Here is a 25,889-nt window from a genome sequence, read left to right as displayed (position 1 = left end):
TTCTCCATTTTTTTTCTAGGAGTGAAGGCAATTTTGAAGCCATGACTAGGACCTGCTCTGGTCACAAGAACTAAGAGTTGCTGGGTACGGTGGCTCATACCTGTAATCCCAACACTTTGAGAGGCCAAGGCAGGAGGATTGCTTGAGGCCAGGAGCTTGAAACCAGCCTGGGCAACATAGTGAGACCTTGTCTCTACAAAAAATAAAAAAACAGGTGCAGTGGCACTTTGGGAGGCCAAGGTGGGTGGATCACCTGAGGTCAGGAGCGCGAGACCAGCCTGATCAACATGGAGAAACCCCGTCTCTACTAAAAACACAAAATTAGACAGTGTGGTGGCACATGCCTGCTATCCCAGCTGCTCAGGAGGCTGAGGCAGGAGAATCGCTTGAACCTGAAAAGCGGAGGTTGCGGTGAGCCGAGATCGCGCCATTGCACTCCAGCCTGCGCAACAAGAGTGAAACTCCATCTCAAATAAATAAATAAAATAAAGTTTAAAAAATCAAAGTTAGCCAGGCGTGACGGTATGTTCTTGTAGTCCCAACTACTCAGGAGGCTGAGGTGGGGGATCTCTTGAACCCGGGAGGTCAAGGCTGCAGTGAGCCAAGATTGTGCCACTGCACTCAAGCCTGGATGACAGAGCAAGACCACATCTCAAAAAAAAAAAAAAAAAAAAAAAAGAAACAAAAAGTCAAGAGTCCACAGTGACACCATGAATGCCCATGGCTGCAACAATAATGCCTTGACCAGAAGTAGGGGGATAAGGGAAAAGACACAGCCAACATGAACCCCAATTGACCCTCCCTTGCTCCATCTATGACAGAAAGCCTCCTATTCCTGAATTCACCAGGCTCACGCTCCCTCCAGGACTTTGCATGGGGAAGAGCATTAGCCTGGAATGTCACTTCTCTTTAATTCCCACCCAGCTCTCACTTAACTAATCCCAACTCACCCATAGGGATCTAAGTCAGAAATTACCTACTGAAAGAAACCTATCGGGCCCTAATGCCTGGGCAAGGGCTCCTCCTGAATGCTTCCACAGCACTGCGGACCTACTCTTATTGTGGCCCATTTCACAGTATATGGGGAATATCTGTTTGATTGTCTCCCCAGTAGATTTGGAGTTCCTTAATAACAGGAAGAATCGTCTTTACTTTTCTTCCAAAAACAGAAATCACTTTACTGTTTTTTGGTTTGTGTTGCTGTTGCTTCACTGGTCATAAAAGTAGTACATGTGCCTGTTCCAGTTGTTCTCTTTCTCAGTGGAGGGCATAACCTAGTTGTTGCCCAAGCAAGAAAACTTGACATCATTCATTCATCCAAAACAAACAAAAAAGAAGAAAAGAAAAGGGGCATGCCTACTATGTACCAGGCATTATGCTAATCACTGTATCTAGCAGTGAAAAGAAACCACTGTCCCTGCTATGGTGAGCTCGTGCTCTAACAGAAAAGGCAGACTTTGAACAAATAACTCATGTTATTGAAGAGAGAGGTGAAGGTAGTCTGGAGGTTTATGACAAGGTGACAGTGGGTAGGATGTGAGTGAAGAGATGAATGGGTGGTCAGTCATCTTTGGGTTTCTTCAGCCTCACTGGTTCTACATCCAATCAATGGCTTAGCCCTATACATTCTGCCTCTGAAATCTCGTTCACCTGTCCATTTCTCTAATTTTTATACTGGCATCTCCACCAACGTTTGCCTGGAATGCTGCAACAGCCTTCTAACTGTTTTCTCTGCCTCTAGACTACTCCTCCTAGGCAGAGTCCATACAGAAGCCAAAAGGATCTTTCTAAGAGGAACATCTGATCATGTCGCCTCTCTGACTAAAAGCTTTCAGCAGCTCTCTTGAGCTCAGATAAAATGTGAAAGCCTTTACATAACTTGCAAGACTCTGTACGATGACTCCTCTCTCTTTTCTCCGGTTTCAATTCTCTGCATTCCTTACATCCCATGCTCTAGGAATACTGATTATGGTTCTTTCTCTCCTCTGGATCTTGATTCAAGCTATTTCCTATGCAAGGAACATTCTTCATTCTCACACTCCCACCCCCTTATTAGTGGCTAATTCTTATTCCTTCTTCAGGTCCCTGGTTAGAGGCAGTTTCCTCTAGGAAACTTTCCCTGAATCCCCCAACCTCTTCAGATTGAGTAAGTGCCCAGCTATATTTTCCATAGCACTCTTTACTTCTATTACAATAATAATTACATTCTGGTGGAATTTGCTAATCTGTAAACTCTGTGAAGGCAGGAACCATGTTTGCCTATTCAGTATTGCATCTGCAATGTTTAAGGCATGCTGCACATATTAAAAGCCTTAGAATATTTTCTCAGTGAATAGATAATTAAAATAAATATAATACTCAAAGTTATAAAGAAGGCAATAGGCTAATTCCATCATCCATACATAATCAATATCAATATTTTGGTATGTATCCTTCCAGACATTTCCATCTTTTCTCCCTCAAAAATGAGATCTTATTTTTTGTAATATTCAGTCAAATTGTTGTTGCTGTTGTTTTGTTTAATCTCAAATTTGTTATAATGGACATCCTCCCAAGTAAGTACATTGCTCTATAATGTTCTATTGTATACATATTCCACACTTGAAATAATCCTCACCTTAAGTACTAATACTATATTGGTATAAAGAATACTGAAATAAACACTCATCCTTGAACATACATTTTCTTTTCTTTTCTTTCTTTTTTTTCTTTTTGAGACAGAGTCTAGCTCTATCACCCAGGCTGGAGTACAGTGGCAATCTCGGCTCACTGCAACTTCTGCCCCTGGGTTCAAGCAATTCTCCTGCCTCAGCCTCCTGAGTAGCTGGCATTACAGGAGTCCACCACCATGCCCAGCTAACTTTTGTATTTTTAGGAGAGACAGTGTTTCACCATGTTGGCCACGCTGGTCTCGAACTACTGACCTCAGGTGATCCGCCTGCCTCAGGCTCCCAGAGTGCTAGAATTACAGGCGTAAGCCACAACACCCAGCCGAAAATACATATTTTCATACATTCATCCTTGATCATTGTGCAACTAACAGGTAGAACATGGCCTGGCACACACAACGCACTCATAAGTGGATGAGTGGATTAACAAACAAATGAATAAGGGGGTCAGCTATCAATAGGCATAATAAAATTGTGACTAAGAGTTCAGGCATTAGAACCAGTACACTAATGTCCAAATCCCAGCTCCAGCACTTTCCATCAATTACTAGTGTTTTCCTAGCTCCAGTGTCTCTCTCTTTACAAATGAAGACAATGGTTGTACCAACCTCAGAAGACTATTAGGAGAACTGAATAAGATAATAAGGTCAAGTGCATTCTCAGAACTTGGCACACTGTAAGCACTTACAAATATTAATTGGTATCATGATCTTTGTTGTTATTTTTTAAATTTAGTATTGGAATGGAAATTATCATTAGAATGGAAACTTTGCAAAGTCCACAGAAGGCAAGGTAGGGCTTCTCTTCGAACAATGGAGAACAGAAGACAACAAGTTCTAATGAGGAGACAGAAAGCAGATAATTTAAAATTACAAAAAGAATTGTTCTAATTCAAGTGCTACATTCTCTGTGAAAGTGATTGCTCTCTTTTCCGTGTTGGTAATCATACCTTTCAGAATGTTCAGGGTTGTCCAACTTTTGTAATTTCATTCTTTTTGATAAAGTTTCTTTATTAATTGTATAACCAAATGTAAGCTAATATTCACAACTTTGAAAAGTTTACACACACACACATGCACATATGCAAATTAGAAAAAAAGTTCTAGTATTTAAGATTTATTTATTTATTTGAGACAGAGTCTTGCTTTGTAGCCCAGGCTAGAGTGCAGGGCTTGATCTCGGCTCACTGCAACCTCTGCCTTCTGCGTTCAAGCGCTTCTCCTCCCTCAGCCTCCTGAGTAACTGGGATTACAGGTGCATGCCACCACGCCTGGCTAATTTTTGTATTTTTAATGGAGATGGGGTTTCACCATGTTAGCCAGGCTGGTCTCAAATGCCTGACCTCAGGTGATTCGCTCGCCTCAGCCTCCCAAAGTGCTGGGATTACAGGCATGATCACCACGCCTGGCCATATTTAAGTTTTAAAAACATATGTTAGTTTGGCAAGTACTCCCATCTTGAAATATCTCTTTCAATATTGCCTTAGATGTTATTTAAATTAAATCTTGTATAATTTAAATTTTTTATGCCCCAATCAGATGGTACATTCTTTGAGAATGGAATCTCATGTCCATCTTTGTATCTTCTAGGCACTCAGAAGCATTCCTTTTACTCTGTAGTTCTTAAGAAAAAAGTAGTTGATTTGATTCCTAACTTTGGTAATGTTGCTTAGGAATGAAAACTTTGCACGGAAAGTCTGTGGAATGACTGTGTGTGGAAGACCTCTCTTTCCCTTTTTAAACATGAGATTGAAAAGGGAGAACAAACTGCACTTGTGATTGCTGCAAGTTTAATAGTTACCCCCTGCCTCCTAATAACTTTTTGCATGTCTTAAGATACCCATGAAAATAAAACCAGTATGTTTGGGACACTGTGGTTTGGAAGAATGAATGCATTTTTTTAAAATAAAAATGCACTTTACCAGTAGCATTCATTTTCCAAGGTTGTAATTAGAGAGAAACACTCAAGAAGCACCAAAACTGTGGAACATAAAGAGGGCAGTGACAGGACCTCAATTAACCTAAATTAGCACAGGTTACCCAGAGCTCCAGAAACTCCCCAAAATGAAAAAGCCTTTTGCTTTTAGCACTTTTTTTTTTCTTTTTTCCCCCCAGAGACTTCAAGATCCAAGTGGAAAAGTTCGCCAGGATGGGTGGGACCTGAACAGGCTGACTCACTGCGGTTAGATTCAGACTGCCAGGGAAAGCTGCAGAGTACAGTTAGGCAAACACTACAGCTGGTTTTGATGATATTTTCTTGTTAAAGACAACATTATTAGAAAAATGTGTAAACAGGACAGGGCAGTGGACGCCCCCTCTTGATTTTATAGCCAAAGGCTCCCACCCTTCTGTGGCTTTTCTGTACCGTCTGCCATGTTGATTCTATGTAAAAAAACCCAACTGCAGGCATTCCACCAATGTAATGCTCTCCTTCTCTGAGAGTTGTTTCATTTCCCCAAGAACTTTGGAATCATGGGAGTTATAGTGGCTCTGTTACTTTATTCTTATATAACTTTGGGCAAGTTATTTGAACCTTGATCTCTTCACTAGTATAATGGTTGTAAAAATAATATCTATCTCATAAGTTAGGAAAATGAACTGAAAATACACTAAATTAAATATGTTAAATATCTAGAAAAGTGCCTGGTGTATAATGAGCACTCAGATAGTAGTTATTGTTATTAGCTACTATTGTGATCTTAATAAATCCTGTCAAATATGATTTCAAAAAGACTCTGTTTCTCTCCTGTCCTTTTCATTTTCAGTTTTATCATTCCATTCAAAGTGGAAAAGAGGCCAGGCGCATACTTTGCGCCTGAAATTCCAGCACTTTGGAGGCCAAAGAGGGCGGACCACTTGAGGCCAGGATTTGGAGACCAGCCTGGCCAACTTAGCGAAACTCTGTCTCTACTAAAAATACAAAAAATTAGCCGGGTGTGGTGGCGGACTGAGGCAGGAGAATCGCTTGAATCCGGGAGGCAGAGGTTGCAATGGAGCTGAGATCGCGCCTCTGCACTCCAGCCTGGGCGACACAGCGAGACTCCGTCTCGAAAAAACTGAACAATAAAAAAATAAAATAAAGTGGAAAAGAAATGTACATTTCTTGACTTCCTAGTTTCCCATCCTACCCAATCAATTAACACACCAATACCCTCCTTAAAAATATTCAACTTATTGTGAATACCAAGTAGAGGCAGAAGAAATACAAATCCAACAGGATATCTAATTTTTAATACTTTTCAGCTAGTGTAGTTGATGAATATTTACTGAGTACTTACTATGTACTATATTATGCTATATTCTAGAGACTAGAAAAGAATGGGCAAGAGGTTTTTTCTGCCCTCAAGGTGCTTAGAGTCTTGGTATATATTCTGGGATCAGAGAGTAAGAGAAGGCATCCTAAAATTAAAAAATAAATAAATTTTAAAAGGCACCTGAGCTGAATCTTGAAGGATGAGTAAGCTTTAACAAAATAAACAATAGGAGAGAAAAGGTTTTCAGGCAGAGACAACAGCAGGTACAAAGAAATGAAAGTATGAAACAGCTTTGAATTGCAAGCAGTTCAGAATTAATAGGTAAAAATCATGTAATAGAGAATATTGGAGGACAAAAGTGGATTTACAGTTTACCTAGAGAGGCAGGAGTCTGGTAGAAGTTCAATATGCATCAATCTACATAGGAAAAACTAGTGATTCCATTTCCAAATAAGCCAACACCTTCATTAGCACCAAACTTTCACCAGCTGAGTTCCCCAACATAGGAAATACCCACTATCTTTAGGTCACAAAGACATATGGTGTTTCCAGGCTCAATCATGAGTCACTGGGCAAGTTCCTCTGTTATTCTTTTTGCCATTAGTTCATCATTTGCAAATTGGAATAATAATAATGGCTTTTCTTTTTTTATTATATTTGAAGTTCCGGGATACATGTGCAGAACATGCAGGTTTGTTACACAGGTATATGTGTGCCATGTTGGTTTGCTGCACCCATCAACTCGTCATCTACATTAGGCATTTCTCCTAATATTATCCCTCCCCTTGGCCCACACCCCCTGACAGGCCCTGGGGTGTGATATTCCCCTCCCTGTGTCCATGTGTTCTCATTGTTCAACTTCCACTTATGAGTGAGAACATAGGGTGTTTGGTTTCCTCTTCCTGTGTTAGTTTGCTGAGAATGATGGTTTCCAGCTTCATCCATGTCCCTGCAAGGGACATGAACTCATCCTTTTTTTACGGCTGCATAGTATTCCATGGTGTATACGTGCCACATTTTCTTTATCCAGTCTATCATTGATGGGCATTTGGGTTGGTTCCAAGTCTTTGCTATTGTGAATAGTGCTGCAATGCACATATGTGTGCATGTGTCTTCATAGTAGATTGATTTATAATCCTTTGGGTATATACCCAGTAATGGAATTGCTGGGTCAAATGGTATTTCTAGTTCTAGATCCTTGAGGAATTGTCACACTGTCTTTCACAATGGTTGAACTAATTTACACTCCCACCAACAGTGTAAAAGCGTTCCTGTGTTCACATCCTCTCCAGCATCTGTTGTTTCCTGACTTTTTAATGATCGCCATTCTAACTGGTAATCATGCCTTTTCACAGGGTTGTTGTAAATGAGATAATGCTGTCACATACTTAGAACCATATTTGCCACGTAGAAAGTGATCATCAAATGCTAGCCAGTATTATGTATGTGCTGCTCCAGTCTCACTCATCCCAGTGATGCTGCAGCTGGGTGCTGTGATCAGTGAGAAAGCATACGGCAAGGGATTTTTCTCAACACATCATTGTGGCCATTTGTAGGTAAAAATTATTTCTGACCCAATAACCTGTTCAGATTTATGATCATGGTACATAAACTTACGGCCCTGAAAAAGTCAAAATTTCTGTGAGTCCTAGTTCCCTCACTTAAAAAATGGGGAGATTGATGCTTGTTCCATGTCTTATGAAGACAAAATAAGACAACTTATGAGATGCACTTAACCCACTGCTCAAGTCTACAGAGCTGAAAAGAATAAAGATCCCTTCATCGGTGGATTCTCTGAGTGGGGAAAGCCCCTACACAACGAAGTTGGCAAGGTTGGGAAATTAATTAAATCACTCACTCATTCAAAAATACAAATGAAGCATATATGCTAAGCAATGCCCTCCTTTCATCATGGAAAATAATACCTATTGATCTCAACCTGACAAACATACAATTGGAGTTTGTATACACATACAACCATGCTGTTGGTTGTGGGTGGAGAATGAAAGAAAAGAAACACTGTTGTATGTGTGAAATGTTGCCATCTTTGTCCCTTTTTTCTGCACCAACATAAATGATAATTGTCATTTTCACTTGTTAATTGACTAATTATGTTTTGGTTCCATAATGTGCCAGTATTTGCATTTTAAGTCTGTTATTTCTTTCCCTGTAATCAAAGGGCCTTTTTTCTCTAGAATTTCCTACATCAGCAAACATTTTAGAGGTAGCCACATTACTGAACAATTACAATTACTTTCGACAGATTAAGTACCTTTAATATTACTTCTCTCCTGTTCTAACTCTCCTTTCCTTACCTCTCTATAGCCCAGTCTCTTATTTGCTCAATCCATGAACATACCTCTCTTCCTTCCCCCAAATTTCGCCTCTATCTGGAATATTATACTCTACTTCTCTGACTAGTAAAATCTAACTCAGCTTTGGAGACCGTGCTCAATGTGCAGCCCCCAGGAGAAATGTCCTCTGGTAAGAGGCCTTTCTCTATTCCTTTAATAAAAGTAGACATTTTCTTTCAAGATCTCAGAGTGTACTGTCCTTATCTCTACGAAAGCACTTGCCATCCTATATTGTAATTAATGCAATGTCTGTACTTCCAAATAGATTATAACTATCTAAGGGTAGGAACTAAAGTATCTCATTTAATGTGATCATGTGTTTGTTGCACAGATAAATGAAATAAGAAGGGATTCCTGGCTGCTCCTTCCAGGCCCGTATCCCTTTGTCTTTAAACCCTGGAGGAGTCGACCCTACTCTGGCAAAAAACATTTAGCATGTCCCTTCCTCTCTCTGAGTACTGCTACCCGTCCTATATCCCAAGGCTACTGAATGCATATTTTAAACTTTACAGAAAATACCATGTTATTTATTTACATGTTACATATTTTAAACTTTACAGAAAATACCATGTTATTTAGTATTTTACCATTTTTAGGGTGGGGCATTGGAATGTGTTCGTATCTCTCCTATATTTTTTCTAACCAATGTTTTCTCTAATTTTTAAACCCTTTCATGGAAGCTTTTTGTATTTTAGGTGCTGTCATTCAGAGTCCACAGGATGGATGAATGGATATAAAAATGAACAAACGTGGCCAGGCACGGTGGCTCACACCTGTAATCCCAGCACTTTGGAGGCTGAGGCGGGCGGATCACGAGGTCAGAAGATCAAGACCATCCTGGTTAACACGGTGAAACCCTGTCTCTACTAAAAAAATACAAAAAATTAGCCGGGCCTGGTGGTGGACGCCTGTAGTCCCAGCTACTCGGGAGGCTGAGGCAGGAGAATGGCGTGAACCCAGGAGGAGGAGCTTGCAGCGAGCCAAGATTGCGCCACTGCACTCCAGCAGCCTGGGCGACAGAGTGAGACTCCGTCTCAAAAAAAAAAAAAAAAAAAAAAAAAGAACAAACATGTGACACAACACTGCATGATTTACTGGCAATGACTTTCTGATCAAGCCTGAAGTGGGTTGTAGCCTCTTTATTTACTTTTTATTTGACACATAGCAGAGAGAGATTTAAACTATCTCTTATTGGCCTTTTCCCTGCATCTTAGCTTGGTTTCTGTCAGTGTTTCCCAGCATTGAGAAATCAGAACTAATCTGTCATGTTAGACCTAAACTCTAAGAGAAAAGGACTTTGGGCCTTATATCTGCATTCCTTCAATGCATTCCTTCAATGGAGGTGACACTGCTTATTTCTATATTTCCAGTCATCTCTCAATGAAAGGGAACATGCAGGCTGGCTGTCCTTTAGAGAGCACCCCACAGTTTTGAGGAGCTCTGCAGCTCTGCTCACCCTTTCTGCATCACAGCAGATCCAAAAGGTGAAAAAAAAAAGGAGGGGGTTGCGGTGTTAGCATCCTTGCTCCCCCCACCAGCACCACACAGCTGTTCAGAGGTTTAGTCTTCAAAAGCCTCTTAATTATCATGCAAACTCTCCGTGTCTTTAAAAAAAATACACACAGTATACATGAGAACGCTGAGCAAAAAAGATGAAGAATAGGCTGATAATTATTAGGCACATGTTATATGGTGCATATTCTTTGCCCACAGAAATATCTGGTAGGATGTACAGAAAGTATTGGTGAAATATTTCTACTTACAAATTGAGGAGAGATGGGGTAAACCCAGGTCAACGCAAACATTTTTGAAATTAGAATTTTACTTTATTTTTTTTTTCTGTCAAAAGTTATCAATTCCAGAATGAGAGAAACCCCAGTATTTTACAATTTACACATTACTTACGTGGGACCTGCTCGCTGGGTATCCCTGAGGGGGCACCAAAGAGCTATTTCTTTCTTTCTGTAGAGCACAGGAGTGTAAGAAATTCCAGCTGCCTGTTTCTGGGCTATTTAAAACCCAGTAACTTCTACAGACTTCCTGGGATCAACCCAGCTCACAGGGAGCTGGGGAATCTGTATTACATTATCAGTTATTGTTTTTGGTCAAATCTAAGAACAAACATATGAAGAAGCAGAGCACGCAGCACTGGTTCAGGAGGTTCAAGCAACATTATCAGATTCTTGTTGAGAAACAAACGGTTGTTACTGCGCCACCGCATACTGCAGACAATTCCTAGATACCGAGAGAGGTCCAAGCGAGCAACAGAGAATATAATACTAGCTGCTGGACTGGGACTCCCGGGCTCACTATGTTGCAGCTACAGATTCTCAGAATGCCATTTAAACTTCCTGAGTTTATCTGAGAAGTAAGCCAAGGGTATAGGTGATGAGGCAGCATTTACTGGTATAGTTAGTCCCCCTTTATCCACAGTTCTGCTTTCCATGGTGTCAGTTACCCATAGTCAACCACAGTCTGAAAATATTAAATAGAAAATTCCAGAAATGAACAACTCATAAATTTAAAATTGCACGTTGTTCTGAGTAGCATGATGAAATCTCGTGCTTTCCGCTCCATCTCACCCTTGAATCATCCCTTTGTCCAGCACATCCAGGCCGTATACATTGCCCACCAGTTAGTCACTCATTAGCTGTCTGGGTTATCAGATTGTTGCAGTATCACAGCGCGGTGTTCAAGTAACTCCTATTTTACTTACTAATGTAAAAGTGCAAGAGTAGTAATGCTGGTATATTGTTATAATTGTTCTATGTTATTATTAACTATTGTCAATCTCATTAACCATTTATAAATTAAACTTTATCATAAGCATGTATGTATAGAAAAAAACATAGTAAATATAGGGCTCAGTACTACGCAGTTTGAGGCATCCAAAGGGGGTATTAGAATGTACCCCCTACAGATAAGGGGGGGCTGCTGTACAGGCAAGGGGGTCCATAAATCACACCCCCCAGCACACAGCTAACAGAGCATATGTTTATTGGGACACATGCTCTTGAAAGAGACACCACAATGATAATACCATCCATAATCCAGACCAATCCATTGGTCATATTTTTATAAGACATCACTATTCCATAGTACTGCTTCTAATTGGGATAACAATTATCCACTCACATGACTTACCTTCTCAAAGTCTCGAAGAGCCTGGGTCTGTACCTGAGGAGGTTTCTCAAATGCTCTCAAGGAATATGTCTGCACAAAGGGGACCTTTTCGCCACTTCTCCAGATCTGTGACTGCACTGGAGGGCCTCGATCTTTAGTGTCACTAAGAAAAGCTGTCAGTGAAACAGAACAACAACAAAAAAGGTTTATATAATAATGGCACTAGGATCATTCTGACTGGCACATTTCAGCAGAATTCAGTTTCTGCAAAATACAAACTCAATCTAGGCCACATAGAAAAAGTTTACATAAAGCAGCCTGTGGTAGATCATATTAATAGCCATCCCCAGTGAATCAAACTAGTTTGTGTCCATATGCCTTTGCAATGTGATACTCCTGCCATCAAGAAATGAAGCCTATTTCCCCAGCTCTTGAATCTGGGTTGGCAAAGTGGCTTGCCTTGACTGGCAGAATATGATAAAAATGCTACTGTATGAGTTCCAGAGACTAGCTTTGAGAGGCCTTGCATTTCTGCTCTTGCCTTATTAGCATCCCAAGACAACCATGCTGTGAAGAAGTCAGTCTACCCCACCGGAGAAGGAAAGGCTGTTCAGGGAAGTGAAGATGCCCCAGCTGACAGTCACCACCTGCCAGACATGTCAGCAAGGCTGTCTGAGATCTTAAGTACCAGTCAAGCCATCAGAATGTTGCAGCCAGTTGAGTGATCCCAAGTGAGACCAGCAGTGACAATGCCCAGTTTGCCAAAACAGAATTGTGAGAAATAATAAATCATTGTTGTTTTAAGCCAGGTGTGGGCAGACTTTTTCTTAAAGGACCAGACAGTGTTTTAGGCTTGTGGGTCATATCATCTCTGTCACAGGTACTCAACTCTACACTGTAGCACGGGGCAGACACGGACCATCTGTAAATCAATGAGTGTGACTGTGTGGCTATAAATCTTTACTTATAAAAACTGGCTGTTGGTCCATGGGCTGTATGTAGTTTGCTGTTGGTCCATGGGCTGTAGTTTGCTGCTGACCCCTGTTTTAAGTCACTAAGTTTTGGGATGGTTTGTCACATAACAAAAGGTAACCAAAACAGTCTAAAGGAAAGAACCAAGCTACTAGCAAACTCTATCTACAAATCTCTCTACAGAGAATTTTTTAGGTTACTATTTAGTAATAGTAACAATTGTAACAACCAACATATTTAAAGGGCATTACATATTACAAAATAGTTTCACGTGAATTATTTCATTTATGAAATCGCTGCAATGAGTGAAATAGACATAAGTGATTATTAAATCCATTTTACTGATGAATAAGTAAAGGTTCAGAAAGTTTGCTTGTCCAAGATCACATTGCTAAAAAGTGGCAGAACCAATCCCATATTTTCTCCATCTGTCTTTCTTAGCAGTATGCTACTACTATGTTACTTTAGCAATTAAAAGGATTGCAACAGGTCTGAGAGTGGGGAAAACAGGTAAAGAGTCAGAGATTCAATCACTCCATTAACCAATGGAAGCATTGCTTTGGGAGAACCTAGTGGAGTCTAAGCTCTAATTAACCCTATGCTTGCTTTTGAAAAGTAACGTTGTTAAAGAATGAGAAATCAGAGCCTCTGCCAAACAAAGTACACAGAGGACTCCATGTTGGGGCAGGGTTGGAGTTACAGACTCAGGTAGAAAACATAGAAAGCTACATTACTTTCTTGGCTGACGGAAGGAAATAATGAACCTTTACTATGGAACTACTTTTTAAATAAGAAAGAAGACAATCATGGCAAAGCATTAAGCTCTACAGACAGTGTCAGAGCAAGTAAGCAAAACAGGTACAGGGTGACTGCCTTGCTGAGGAAAAGTTAACTAGACACTTGGGCAAAGGAGATCCAAGGCAGTAAGAGGTAAAATGCCATTGCATGCTTTTCTTCCTATCTCTTTTTCTTTCTCTCTTTTTCTTTCTCTCTTTCTCACTCTCTCCCTTCCTTCCTTCTTTTCTTCCTTTCTCTTTCTTTTTTCTTTCTCTTTCCCTCCTACCTCTCTGCCAGCCTCCTTCCTTCCCTCCCCTCCCTCCACTTCCCTCCCTCCCTCCCTCCCTCCCTCCCTCCCTTCCTTCCTTCCTTCCTTCCTTCCTTCCTTCCTTCCTTCCTTCCTTCCTTCCTTCCTTCCTTCCTTCCTTCCTTCCCTCCCTCCTTCCCTCCTCTCTCCCTCCTTCCCTGCCTTCTTTCCTTCATTCTGCCAACTTGCCAGAAGGAGCCCAAGAAAAAGCACCCAGATGCTTCAGTCAACTTCTTAGAATTCTTTTTTTTTATGTTCAGAAAAGATGGAAATTCATTTCTGCTAAAGAGAAAGAAAAAATTTGAAGACAGGGTGAAGGTGAACAGGCCCATTATAAGAAAGAAACAAAAATCTATATTCTCTCTGCAAGGAAATGAGAGAGAGAAAGAGAAAGAGAGAGAGAGAGAGAGAGAAAAGAAGTCCCAGGATTCTAATGTACCAAAGGGATCTCCTTTTTCTTGTTTTGTTCTGAAAATTGCCCCAGAAGAGCACAGGAGAACATCTTGGCTAATTCATTGGTGATGTTGTAAGGAAACTGAGAGAAATGAAAGAAATGAAGAATTACTGCTGCAGATAATATACAGCCTTGAGGAAAGAAAGGCTTTTAAGATCATAGATATAAAGGCTATTGCTGTATTCTGGGATAAAAGAAAGTCTGATGCAGGGAAAACGGAAGTTGGAAAAACTGGAAAAAGAAAAAAGAAGAAAGAAAAAAGGACTGGAAAGACATTGATGAATAGAAAGATGAAAAGGGTGAAGAACAAATGATGATAGTCAATGGGGTGATTTTAAAAGAGGCTTTTGTTTTGTTTTGTTTTTTAAATTTGTTTTGTGTGTGTGTGTGTATGAGTTTGTTTTTTGCCTAAAAGTATTTAACTCCCCATTACACCACTGATTTCAAAGAAAAAAACCAAAATGTAAGATCATATCATTTGTTTTTAAACTGAACACTGTACACTGTCTTTTTATTTTTGCAAAATTAATGTAGTATCCAGTGTGTCTTTAGATAACCCTGTCCTTAATGATATTTTCAATAGCCACTAACCTTGCCTGGTACTGTGTGGGGGTTTAAACTAGAACAGAAATTTAAAGCAGGCTTTATTGGTGCATAGCACAAATCAATTACATATATATGGAGATATTATTTTTTTTGCTCAATTGTTTTTCATGCAGCTTACCCAATATAATTGTTCTGTTAGTTGCATACTACTCTGCGATAGCAAATAATAAAATAATTATGATGATATTGCACCTGTTTTGGTGATATTCTGAATGTTTCTAAGTAAATGCAAAATTTTTAATTAAAAGTAATTAGAGGCTGGGCATGGTGGCTCACACCTGTAATCCCAGTATTTTGGGAGGTTGAGTCAGGCGGATCATTTGAGGTCAGGAGTTCAAGACCAGCCTGACCAACATGGTGAAACCCCATCTCTACCAAAACTATAAAAATTAGCCAGGTGTGGTGGCAGGCGCATGTAATCCCAGCTACTCCGGAGGCTGAGGCAGGAGAATTGCTTGAACCTGGGAGGCAGAGGTTGCAGTGAGCCAAGATGGCACCACAGTACTCCAGCCTGGGTGACAGAGCAAGACTCTGTCTCAAAAATAAATAAATAAATAAATAAATGTAAATAGAAAAAATGATTTCTTCCACATTTAGGTGAAATTAAATATACTACTAAGGGGAAGATAATTTGATAAGACAGAATCACAATACTTTATAGTTAGAATGGTGGATATGATAGAAAGAGCAATGCCTTGAGGCTTAGATTTGAATCCTGACGACTTGCTAATTGTGGGAATTTAGGCAAATCTCTTAATTTTGCTGATATATTGCCTCTGTAAAAACAGGGATAATAATATCTGCTTTAGAGAGCTGTTATATGGATTAAATAAAATAATAAATAAAAGCACCTTGCCACATGTCTTATATGTAGTAAGCATTTTATCCATTCCCCTCACATTTTTGCCCTAGTCCTTCAATTTTTGCCTCAAAATGTAGAATATTGACATTTAAAATGTTGAGCATAGTAACCCTTGGAATTTGTGGATTTAACACACAATTTCAAATACTAATTTTAAGTGACTCTGAAATTCTTAACTTATTCAAATTAAAAACTTTTTTCCAAATTGTGCATATAAGCAATCTGTGCTTCCAGGCTGTTACAAAAAAGGCAAAGAACTTAGCAAGGAAGTAAAACCCTCAGGTTGAGAACAAGTTTTATGAAAAATAGACCCCAAAAGAATGTTATCTTCTCTTTGGTTTTGCAATTCAAGTAGATCTCTGTCTAATGTTAGCGCACTAATAATTGTGCTCTTGTTAGGAATACATTAATAGTACAATAGATAAGATACTGAGTGTTTATTCCTTGACAACCTCTGTACTAAAAGCTTTTCTCCATCTCACGTATGAGATTAACATTATTATTATACCCATTTTATTTATTTATTTATCTATTTATGTTTTATTTTTTGAGACTGAGTCTGCTCTATCACCTAGGCTGGAGTGCAGTGCCACGATCTCGGCTCACTGCAACCTCTGCCTCCCGGATTCAAGAGATTGTCCAGCCTCAGCCTCCTGTGCAGCTGGGATTACAGGCATGGGCCACCATGTCCAGCTAATTTTTGTATTTTTGGTGGAGACAGGGTTTCACCATGTTGGCTAGCCTGGTCTTGAACTCCTGATCTCAGGTGATACGTCCACCTCAGCCTCCCAAAGTGCTGGGATTACATGCTTGAGCCACTGTGCCCGGCCTATTATACACATTTTAATGGTGTATTAAGATAGAGCTTTCATTTTAGTAACATAATTTATTTTAATCATTGTACAAGTGAGTTTAGCCTTGCAATTACAGAATCATTAAAAGTATGAAGAATTCACATAAGTATCTGTAATGATTTACTGTACTGTGCTGCTTCTCAGTACATAGAATTATATCTAGCTTATAATTCTCAGTGTGAAATTGCTACAGTAGTATGTGCAAATTTGGAAATGCACAAAAGTTTGAAGATATTGCCATGATGAATTTATAGAGGCCATAATTCAAGAGAATTATGATCAATAGAAAACCAAGAATTGGCCAAGTGCCAATTTCTCCCACACACTTCGGAAAGCTGAAGTGGGTGTATTGCTTGAGGTCAGACATTCAAAACCAGCCTGAGCAGCATAGCAAGACTCCCATCTCTAAAAAAAAAAATTAAAAATTAGGCATATGTCTGTAGTCCCAGCTACTCAGGAGGCTGAGGTGGAAGGACAGCTTGACCCCAGGAGTTTGAGGCTGCAGTGAGCTATGATCACACCACTGCACTACATCCATAGTAAGAGAGTGAGACCCTGTCTCAAAAGAAAAACAAATGAATAAATAAAAGAAACAAAGAATTTAACAAGGCAAGGCCCATAGCATCCTTACCTGCTGTGTGACTTGTTCTGGGTACCATCTCCCCATCATCCTCTGCAAAATAATCTCTGTGGAGAGAAACACATCATTAATGAATGAGATACTACCCCACAAGGCTCCCAATCCCAGGGATCGAGGAGAAGACACCTACCTATTTGTTGTTTCTATTTATCTCTCTGCAAGTGTTTACTAAGCTTCTATTATGTATCAGGGACAGTGTCAAGTGCTGGGGATACAAAGGCAAACACCACAGAAGAGTTCCTGTTCTCAATAAGTACATGAGAGCCAGCCTTTAAATAATTTCACAAGTATTAGCTACTATTGTAGTAAATGTTGTGAAGGAAAATGCAGAGGGAACTTAACTAGCACAGGGACTCAGAGAAACTCAGGGAAAGGAACGTTTAAATGTAGATGGGAGGATGTCAACCAGGTGTAGAATGGGAGACTGGGAGTGGGAGAGTGTTCCACCATGAAAGAACAGCAAAGGCCCCGAGTCAGAAAGGACTCTGGCCTGTTAGAGGAACAAAGAAAGCTAACGTTGCAACCAAGCCATGCAGGACCTGTGGTATGGGGTAAGGCTACTGAGTCTAGTGTGAAAAGCTATGGGAAGTCAATGAAGGATTTTAAATGAAGGAAAGAGTGGTAATGATCAGATTTATATTTTAGATAGGTCATTCTAGCTGCATTCTGGCTCTACACAGTGAGACTGTGGAGGGGCAAAAATGGATGGTGAGAGTCTATATTCCAAATAGGAAGTTGTGATGGTTTAACGAAGGGGAAATTTTAAAAATTCAAGATATGTTTAGAAAGTAGAATTGACACAGAAACCTTGAAAAACAGACAAAGTTTATGAGTGGAAATGTTAATAACACCATGATTCAGTAGTAAGAGGTGTGTCTGTTCATCATAGTAAATACCACCATCCCTAGCTGAGAGGGGACAGTATCTCAAAATGTATTCAACAAATACTTGTCAAGCCCATGCTATGTTTTTAGGCACTGTTGTAAGCTCCACAAATGCAGCAGTGAGCAAAACAGACAAAAATACCTGCACTCATGGAATGTTTACAGTAAGAGGAGACGAATAAATAAATTGTATAGTAGCGCTTGGAAACAAATGCTATTAAAAAAAAGTAAAGTGAGGAATGTGGATAGGGAGAGCTGGAGGTAGGAGGAGGTAGAGGGGATTGCAATTTTCAGTAGACAAGGCTGCTCTATGAAGCCATAAGGATAGGCATGGAGGTCTCTAGGGAAAGAGTCTTCTAAGCAGAGAACATAAAATGCAAAGGCCCATAAGAGGGAGCATACTAGTTAGTGGCCGGGCGCAGTGAGCACGTGGTGAGTAGTAGGAGGCGAGGTCAGGGAAGTAATGGGAGGACTGGGCAGAGGGCACAGACTGTTTGAAGCCTTTCAGGACACAGGGAGGCATTTAGCCACTAGAGTCTTGTGAATCAAAAAGAAAGACGGACTCAGTGACTAATGTTTTAAAGGGCGGCCAGCTACTGTCTTGACAACTGACTGTCTAATGGGGAAGTCAGAAACAGATTATTGCAATGGCCCTACAGAAAGATGCTTTCAATAGATAGCTTATTCTTTAAACTCTTGAGGGCTCCCAAGAATTCTGTAAACAGAGATTTAAAGGACTTCTCTCTCTCTCTCTCTCTTTTTTTTTTTGAGACAGAGTTTTTCTCTTGTTGCCCAGGCTGGAGTGCAATGGCACGATCTCGGCTCACCACAACCTCCGCCTCCCAGGTTCAAGCAATTCTCCTGCCTCAGCTTCCCCAGTAGCTGGGATTACAGGCGCCTGTCACCATGCCTGGCAAATTTTGTATTTTTAGTAGAGATGGGGTTTCTCCTTATTGGTCAGGCTGGTCTCGAACTCCTGTCCTCAGATGATCCGCCAGCCTCGGCCTCCCAAAGTACAGAGATTACAGGAGTGAGCCACCACGCCCAGCCTGCAGGACTCCTCTTTTTAAAAGCCAGAAGATATTCACAGGGAGGCAGAGGAGGATCTGGCATTTGCTTGGAAATTGGTGGTTTTTTCTTCCCTGCCTCAGGGCTGGATCTTGGCAGAAATCTTCACTTAGTTAAGTCCCAGATGGACATGAAAATACCAGACAGGGCACATTGGGCTGCACATGCCACCTGACAATTATTTCGTATCTAAAAGTAGATCACCAGCTTGTGATCCTTCCAGGCCCCCTGCCTCTTTCCCTTCTCCTCCTTAAAAGCTTTCCCTGAGAGTAAACAATGCCAAAGAGGAAGGTACTACATACACACTCCCCTCTGTGGAGGTAAAATAGAAGGATGTCAAAACTATCAACCAGAACAATGTCTTAAAAAAATTTGTGGGGAAAAAATTTATCCTTAGCTGCTGCTATTCACTGAGCATTTCTGCCTAGTCCACAGACAAAGGTGGCTGCATCTGCTGTCAGGAGCAAGGTCAACCCTCAGGCCAAATTCAGCCCATCCGACATGCTTTATTCAGCCCACACAAGTTTGACCCATTTCTAACTGCTCTTGGGAAATGACTGGGTCTACCAACACTGTGCCTGCCTTCCCACACAGGGGGATAACTTGCCCCCTTTACACAGGACAGGGATGTGTTTTCCAGTTTGCCACAGTTCCTGCCACTCCCTGTCCTTGTCGTCCCTCATTCACTTAATTATGATACTTGTCTGGCATCTTGCAGGCTTCTGATGCTGTTACCCCAGTACAGACCAAGTGCAGACAGAATTTCATTTCTGCTTTCTTAAGACTCAGTCTTGAGAAACCCATTGGCTTCAACACACAATTAATTACTTTGTGGTGACAAGCTACTATACTGGCTTGTATGTCACTTTCACCTCTCTGGGTATTAGTTTTCTCTAATATTTATAAAAGAAGGACATGAATTTCTAAGGTTCCTTGCAGTAATTATGCAATTCTATTCTAATAGATGCTTAAACATAAAACCCATTTTAATACTGTCCAAGGATCCAGGGTACCTTCCAGACATGATCTCACTCAATCTTCTCTGCTCTGTAGATTACTCATTATAGGTCAAGAGCAAGCTACAACATAGCAATACATATCAGCCCTACCAGACACCTCACCCTTCCCGCTTCACCCACATCCACTCTGAGCACACTGCCTGCCCGATATGAATCAATAACTGGAAGGATAGAGAGGTCACTTTAGATGGGTACTGAGTTAATAAGCATACTCTCAGTGTCTCAGGAGATTTTTAAGAAATCACTTCAGCTCTATTAACAGCTCAAGTTCCCTCTCTTATTGCCAGAGAAAGGGGCTCACTCAGCTGCTCCACAAATTAGAAAGGAATCTGATGCTCCCCAAGGGAAGGGGGTCAGAGTGAAGAAACACAGTATATATACCCTGTGGTCTCGGTACTCAGAATCTATTGAGGGAAGCAGGAGTATGACTCAGAGAGATAATTATTAGAAAAATTAAATTTAACAGAGATTTCAGAACATAAATAAGATAGCAATTAATTTTGTCCTGATGGGGAGTGGGCTGGGGCAAGGTTGTGGCGGGGGGAGTCTAGGAAATTTACAGAAAACAGAGAACACCGAATCTAGGTCTTAAAGAATGGGCGTAAATATACAAGGAAACATAACAAAGACCCAATGACAGGAAGATGAACGGTGTGTTCAGGGGGCTTTCATTTTGTTTTCCCCTTCACAACAGCCCCCTCCATCTTCCTGCCCCCAGCCTGAGGAGCCCTAAACTGCCTCCTAGGACATCTTCCAACTTCCTGTTTACCTTTCCCCCACCTCAAGCCTTCCTGCCCGAGCGCTCACCCTCAGGTGGAAATATGAAGGAAAGCCAAGGGTGAAACTGTTTCTTCATTTGCACCTCCCTCCTCAAACAGTATAGCTTAGAAGCCCCCAAAATGATTTAAAATAATGTCAGCAAGAAAGGGGCTAAGATTTACATCACTGTGCAAATACCCATAGAAACAAACTAGAAAAGAACCCAGAGAAGTGAAAAGGCCGCAAGTTTAGAATGGTAGAAAATATACTGAGCATCCTCCCCCTTTTTTTCTTTTTACTATTTTTCCCAAAAGGCTAATTCTTATTTTTAAAAAGCTTGAATAGTGTATTTTTAGTTAATTTACATTATTCTTCCTAATTAATGACCTTGATAAAAGATGAACTCTGGAAATGATTCGGTTCGGCGTGGCCTCTCAAACAGTGAGGGGCATGTGGCATGACAGCAAGACTGCTGAAGTTTGCTCTTCCTTGGGGTCCTCACAGGAGTAGGCATTGAACCAAACACAGATTCTGTTCCAATTCCTATATTCTTGGAGCTCATTTAACATGAGTTGCTGGTTTCTGTTTCAAATTGAATAAATCTTTCAAATGTTCCAAGATCCACTTTTCCTATTTTTAATTTACAGCTATATTCAACTATGGCAAACACAAAAGGGTCAGAATGAGAGGAACTGTGGCCTATTTTTTGATATGTGAAGCTCTGGCCCTCACAATTTATAAATGGTAAGATTCCAGAAATAGTGTCAACTTAAAAACAAAGATATCTACAGTTAATTTCTGGACTGCTGGTGCATAATTTTACAATTCCAGAGGTTTTCTTGCGCTGGAATTTTCCTCAATACTAACCTTGTATTAAATGAACATACTATTATTAATATTATTATTTTGTTTTTTTTGTTTTTTGAGACGGAGTCTTGCTCGTCGCCCGGGCTGGAGTGCAGTGGCCTGATCTCGGCTCATTGCAAGCTCCGCTTTCCGGGTTCATGCTATTCTCCTACCTCAGCCTGCCCAGTAGCTGGGACTACAGGTGCCCACCACCACGCCCGGCTAGTTTTTGCATTTTTTTTTTAAATAGAGACTGGGTTTCGCTGTGTTAGCCAGGATGGTCTCAATCTTCTGATCTTGTGATCCACCCACCTCGGCCTCCCAAAGTTCTGGGATTACAGGCGTGCGCCACCGCATCCGGCCTAAATGAACATATTATTATCATGGACAACCATCACCACTCCACCAATGCTGCCTCTGAAATTTACTGAATGCCTGATACTTTTCTAGGCATCAGTTCATTCAGTCGTCATGGAATCCTGTGAAGTAGGTACTGTTATTCCTGTTTACAGATGAGGAAACAAGGGACTTGGAAGGATAAAGTAATTTGCCCAAGATCGCACAGCTAGTTAGTGTCAGAGCCTGAACTTGAAAGCTGTATCTATTTGACTCCAAACTTTTACTCTTCCCAATATGCCCTATTTCTAACCACACATTTACTGGGAACCTCCTTTGTACCTGTGTTGACTCCAGGGAACTGACCCCTGAGAAGCTGAGGTGAAAGGAAGGGTGGACTGTTTGCTCTACTAATGAGATGGAATTTTTGTCTCAAACCCTGACACAAATTTTTTCTTTGACTATCAACTTATCCCTGATGGGCACAGCTTACACTTGAGTATTTGAGTACTGGTGTAACAGATGTCATGTAACAAAATAATTAAAATCCCAAAAGGGAAGTGGCTAGTGTGACTTTTTATATAGGTCCTATCGTGCAAAGTGAGTCATCCATCATTTTATACTTCTCTATCTCTAACCCACTTTTTTCAGAATATTTACACCTTTCTCCAGCCCCTCCTGTGATAACACTTGGCATTGTCCCTACCTGAGGGAATAAACTGCAAGACAGGAAAGGTGGTGCAAACAGAAACAATTAAAGTGGAAAAGGCATTAGTGAACAAGCTCTGAGACTTCTCAGATTTTTTTTTTTTTTCTCTTGCCAAGGAGAGACACTGGATATATTTTCTGTGTTCCAAATGTTGCCAAATACCCTCCCCACAATGTGGCACCAGAATTGCAAAAACACATATTCAGATGCAAATAGGGTAAAAGGCCCAGATGCAGAACGTTAAGACTATTATATAATACAGTGAGATTACCATTTTTTCTCATCTCCAGACCTATCATTATAACCTCTGCAAGTGAGGATGCTTAATTGGCAAAGCCCCCAGAGCAGAGAGAGCATCACGGTGAGCCTCCTTCTGCATGCTGACTAAGTGTGGGCTGACTTGGCACTGATACAGAAACATCCACTTTATTCCAGTACAGGCTGCAATTACACCCTTCACTCAAAGTCTATTCACTGACAGTGACCATCACTCTGAGAGGCTGTTTTCTGGAGTGCTAAGACCCCAATAGCTACAGTGAGCTACAAAATCATTGTGCATCCACAACAACTTCTTTAAGCTTTAGGATCTTTGTTTTGTTTTGGTTTTGGTCCTGCACTAAGTCTTCATCCTAAAGAAAATAAGGAAACTAACATTACTTTCTTGATGCTATTCATCAAGGTTCAGAGAAACCCCTTAATAAGTAAGTAAGTATTTTTCTTCACTTTGCCTTCTGAGGTCATCACATATCCAAATATCTAATAAATTTTCATCTACCTCCCCCGCATCAGCCAAGACACAGATATCACTCTTTCAAAAGAGACATGAAAATAACCTGCTTTGGATTCAGTCACATCACCCAGGGATGGTGTATGGTCTCTCCACCCACCTCTGAAACTTACATTTTGCATTTTGCTTTTGGTCCTGGCAATGCACCCTGCAATCCTGTTTTCATTAACAACTAATATCCACAAGGCACTGGAGTATATTGCAGTTGGCTCAATCTTTCTAGACCCCTAGACTGAATGTTAAGAAACAGGTGATTTTTTTCCCCTTTCCACCTTTTATATTCACATAATATTTCAGTTTTTTTTTCTTTACAATGTCTATTTTTAATGATTTTAAAAGAATTACATGACTCTTGTAGAAATTTTGGGAAATGGAAAAGTGTACAGAGAAAAATAAAAATAATTTTTAAAATCCTACCACCTAAAGGCAACATTGATAAAGATTTTTATGTATTTACTTTAGTTGTTCTTCGGTTTATTTGCCTGTGTGAATTCTGCAAATAGAAATAATATTGAACATACAGTTTTTCATCTTGTTTTTATTTACACTACGGAAATCAAAGGTTGTGAGGAATACATTTTTAGAGGAAGAGAGTCAGGGAAGGAGGAGCAGGGGAAAGAGGCAGGTGGGAGGAGGAGAATTTCTCAGCAGCGTTATAGACCTGTTGAGGATTAGTAAGAATGAATCTAGAGTCTTTCTTCTCAGTATGGTTTTATAGCATACTAAAACAACACTCATAGAATCCTCTAGGATTTTAAAATAAAATTGACTAAGGGTTACCAAAAGGGGAGATTGTTAAGGCAGTGAGAGATTCTAAAGCAGCGTTGAGAACATGATTCAAAGAGCTGACCCTGACGTCTAGGTTCAGTATGGAGGTGAATAAAGAGCAGATGGCTTGGAAGATACAGAGAGCTGAGGAACTGGAATACATGACGAGATAAACAACATTCAGAAAGAATGAGGAAGTGGGGGACTTGACCTGTGGTCAAAAAGTATAATTTCAGCATTAGAGATCCTAAGGGTGGAAAATCTGGAAGAAAGATGAGCTACAAAAGATGGCTGTGCTTATAGCATACTGAAGTGAATTTGAGTTAAGGCACTGTCAGGTCAAGGTATAACCATGAAATATGTGCATGCCTAGTGACCCCTCTAGAATGTCAGTCTCTGGAAGGGAGGGTTTTTAGATCATTCACTATCATCTGTCCAGCATTAAAGAAGTCTAGATCATAGGAATTTGATGCATATTTCTCTTTCTTTCTTTCTTTCTTTCTTTCTTTCTTTCTTTCTTTCTTTCTTTCTTTCTTTCTCTCTCTCTCTTTCTTTCTTTCTTTCTTTGCTTCTTTCTTTCTTTTTTCTTTTTTTTTTTGCTTTTCCCATAAGTGAGGAAACAAGATGCATATTTCTTAAACAATGATAAATACAATCTGAATGTATAGTGGCATCAAGCTTTGATAACCTGCTGTATCCATTCTACAATAAAGAGACACCCACCAAACAGACATTCCCATCAGCCTTTTGGGGAATGTTCTCTGGAAAGTTCTTAATAGATGACCTTCTAAGTGCTAGAAACAATGTTAGATGCTGTAGACTTACAGACAAAAACATTCTATTCTGCCGATAAACTTGGAGTAAGGAAAATATCAAGTTAAACAACCAGCTACATGCTACAACAGAGTAGGCAGAGCATGTTCTGGCTACAGAAAACACCCAGACCTAGGTTCTAAAAATAATTCCAAAAGGAGGTACTTCTGAATCTAACCTCTGAAGGTTACACAAAGTTATCCCAGCAAAGGCAAGGCTACATGTGTAGGTGGGAACAACTGGCCTATTAAGGCCCACTCATAATAATTTTAGCTCAGGGTGAATTAAGTCACAATGACTCTACAACTGGCTCCCTGGGTCTGCTGGCAATAATGCTGCTCCTGTGGTGCCAATAACCTGAAAATCTCCAAGTAATACAAGAAAGTAATACAAAGAAAACCTCCAGATAATACACAGAGAAACCTAAAACCAACTAAATTCCAAACTTTACATGTTGTCATTTGGTAGACACAAATGTGAACTTCTTCCTGCGATAAAAACCTGTGTTGACTTAGGTTAAAAGCAGCATATAAAGGATGTTCCCCATAATCCCCTAACCAAACATGGCATCTATTTTCTCTTTCCTTGTAATAGACATCCTAATAGGTATACATAGTTTTGATGTAATTTACATCTACCTTTTACTTTGTTATGTTAAAATTTTCTGTTTATTATCATTTCAGGAAACATTTCAGGATAGTAATAGAGATTAACAGCAACAGTGAAGCATTTTACCCTACAGAAGGGTAAAAGTTGGAAATGGAGCTATTGATTCACCTGGGTTTGTCACTTTATGTCAGTGTGCCTCAGTTTCCCTCTTTACAATACAGGGATTCAGGTCTTGAAAAAGAGATTTAAATTGAATGAAATATCCTTCTTATGAGACTATAACTTTAAGAAATTTGCAATGTACTTTCGAGACCTGGAAATGTTGACATAATTATTCTACTTCTGAACATCTATGATTCAAAAAATAACGCTGTGGAAGAAGATGCTTTATGCACCTAGATATTTATCAAGCACTATTTG

The 25,889-nt window shown here is 40.1% G+C and overlaps 1 protein-coding gene across 26 annotated transcripts in view; it reads right to left on the bottom strand.

The window, feature by feature from the left end:
* LOC126931165 (myomegalin) overlaps nt 1–25,889 on the bottom strand; it is a 382,023-nt gene that overhangs the window by 315,878 nt on the left and 40,256 nt on the right. For all 26 annotated transcript variants that reach the window (XM_050749061.1, XM_050749186.1, XM_050749050.1 and 23 more), the window contains exons 2-3: nt 16,863–16,918; nt 11,421–11,572 (exon numbers count right to left, since the gene is read on the bottom strand). In XM_050749061.1, the coding sequence (XP_050605018.1) occupies nt 11,421–11,572; nt 16,863–16,918 (208 nt within the window). The remainder of the gene's footprint in view (nt 1–11,420; nt 11,573–16,862; nt 16,919–25,889) is intronic.

This window comes from Macaca thibetana, chromosome 1 (genome assembly GCF_024542745.1).
Source record: "Macaca thibetana thibetana isolate TM-01 chromosome 1, ASM2454274v1, whole genome shotgun sequence".
NCBI classification, from domain to species: domain Eukaryota; kingdom Metazoa; phylum Chordata; class Mammalia; order Primates; family Cercopithecidae; genus Macaca; species Macaca thibetana.
Note: the sequence above shows the minus strand (reverse complement) of the source record. Positions and strands in the feature narration are given on the sequence as shown.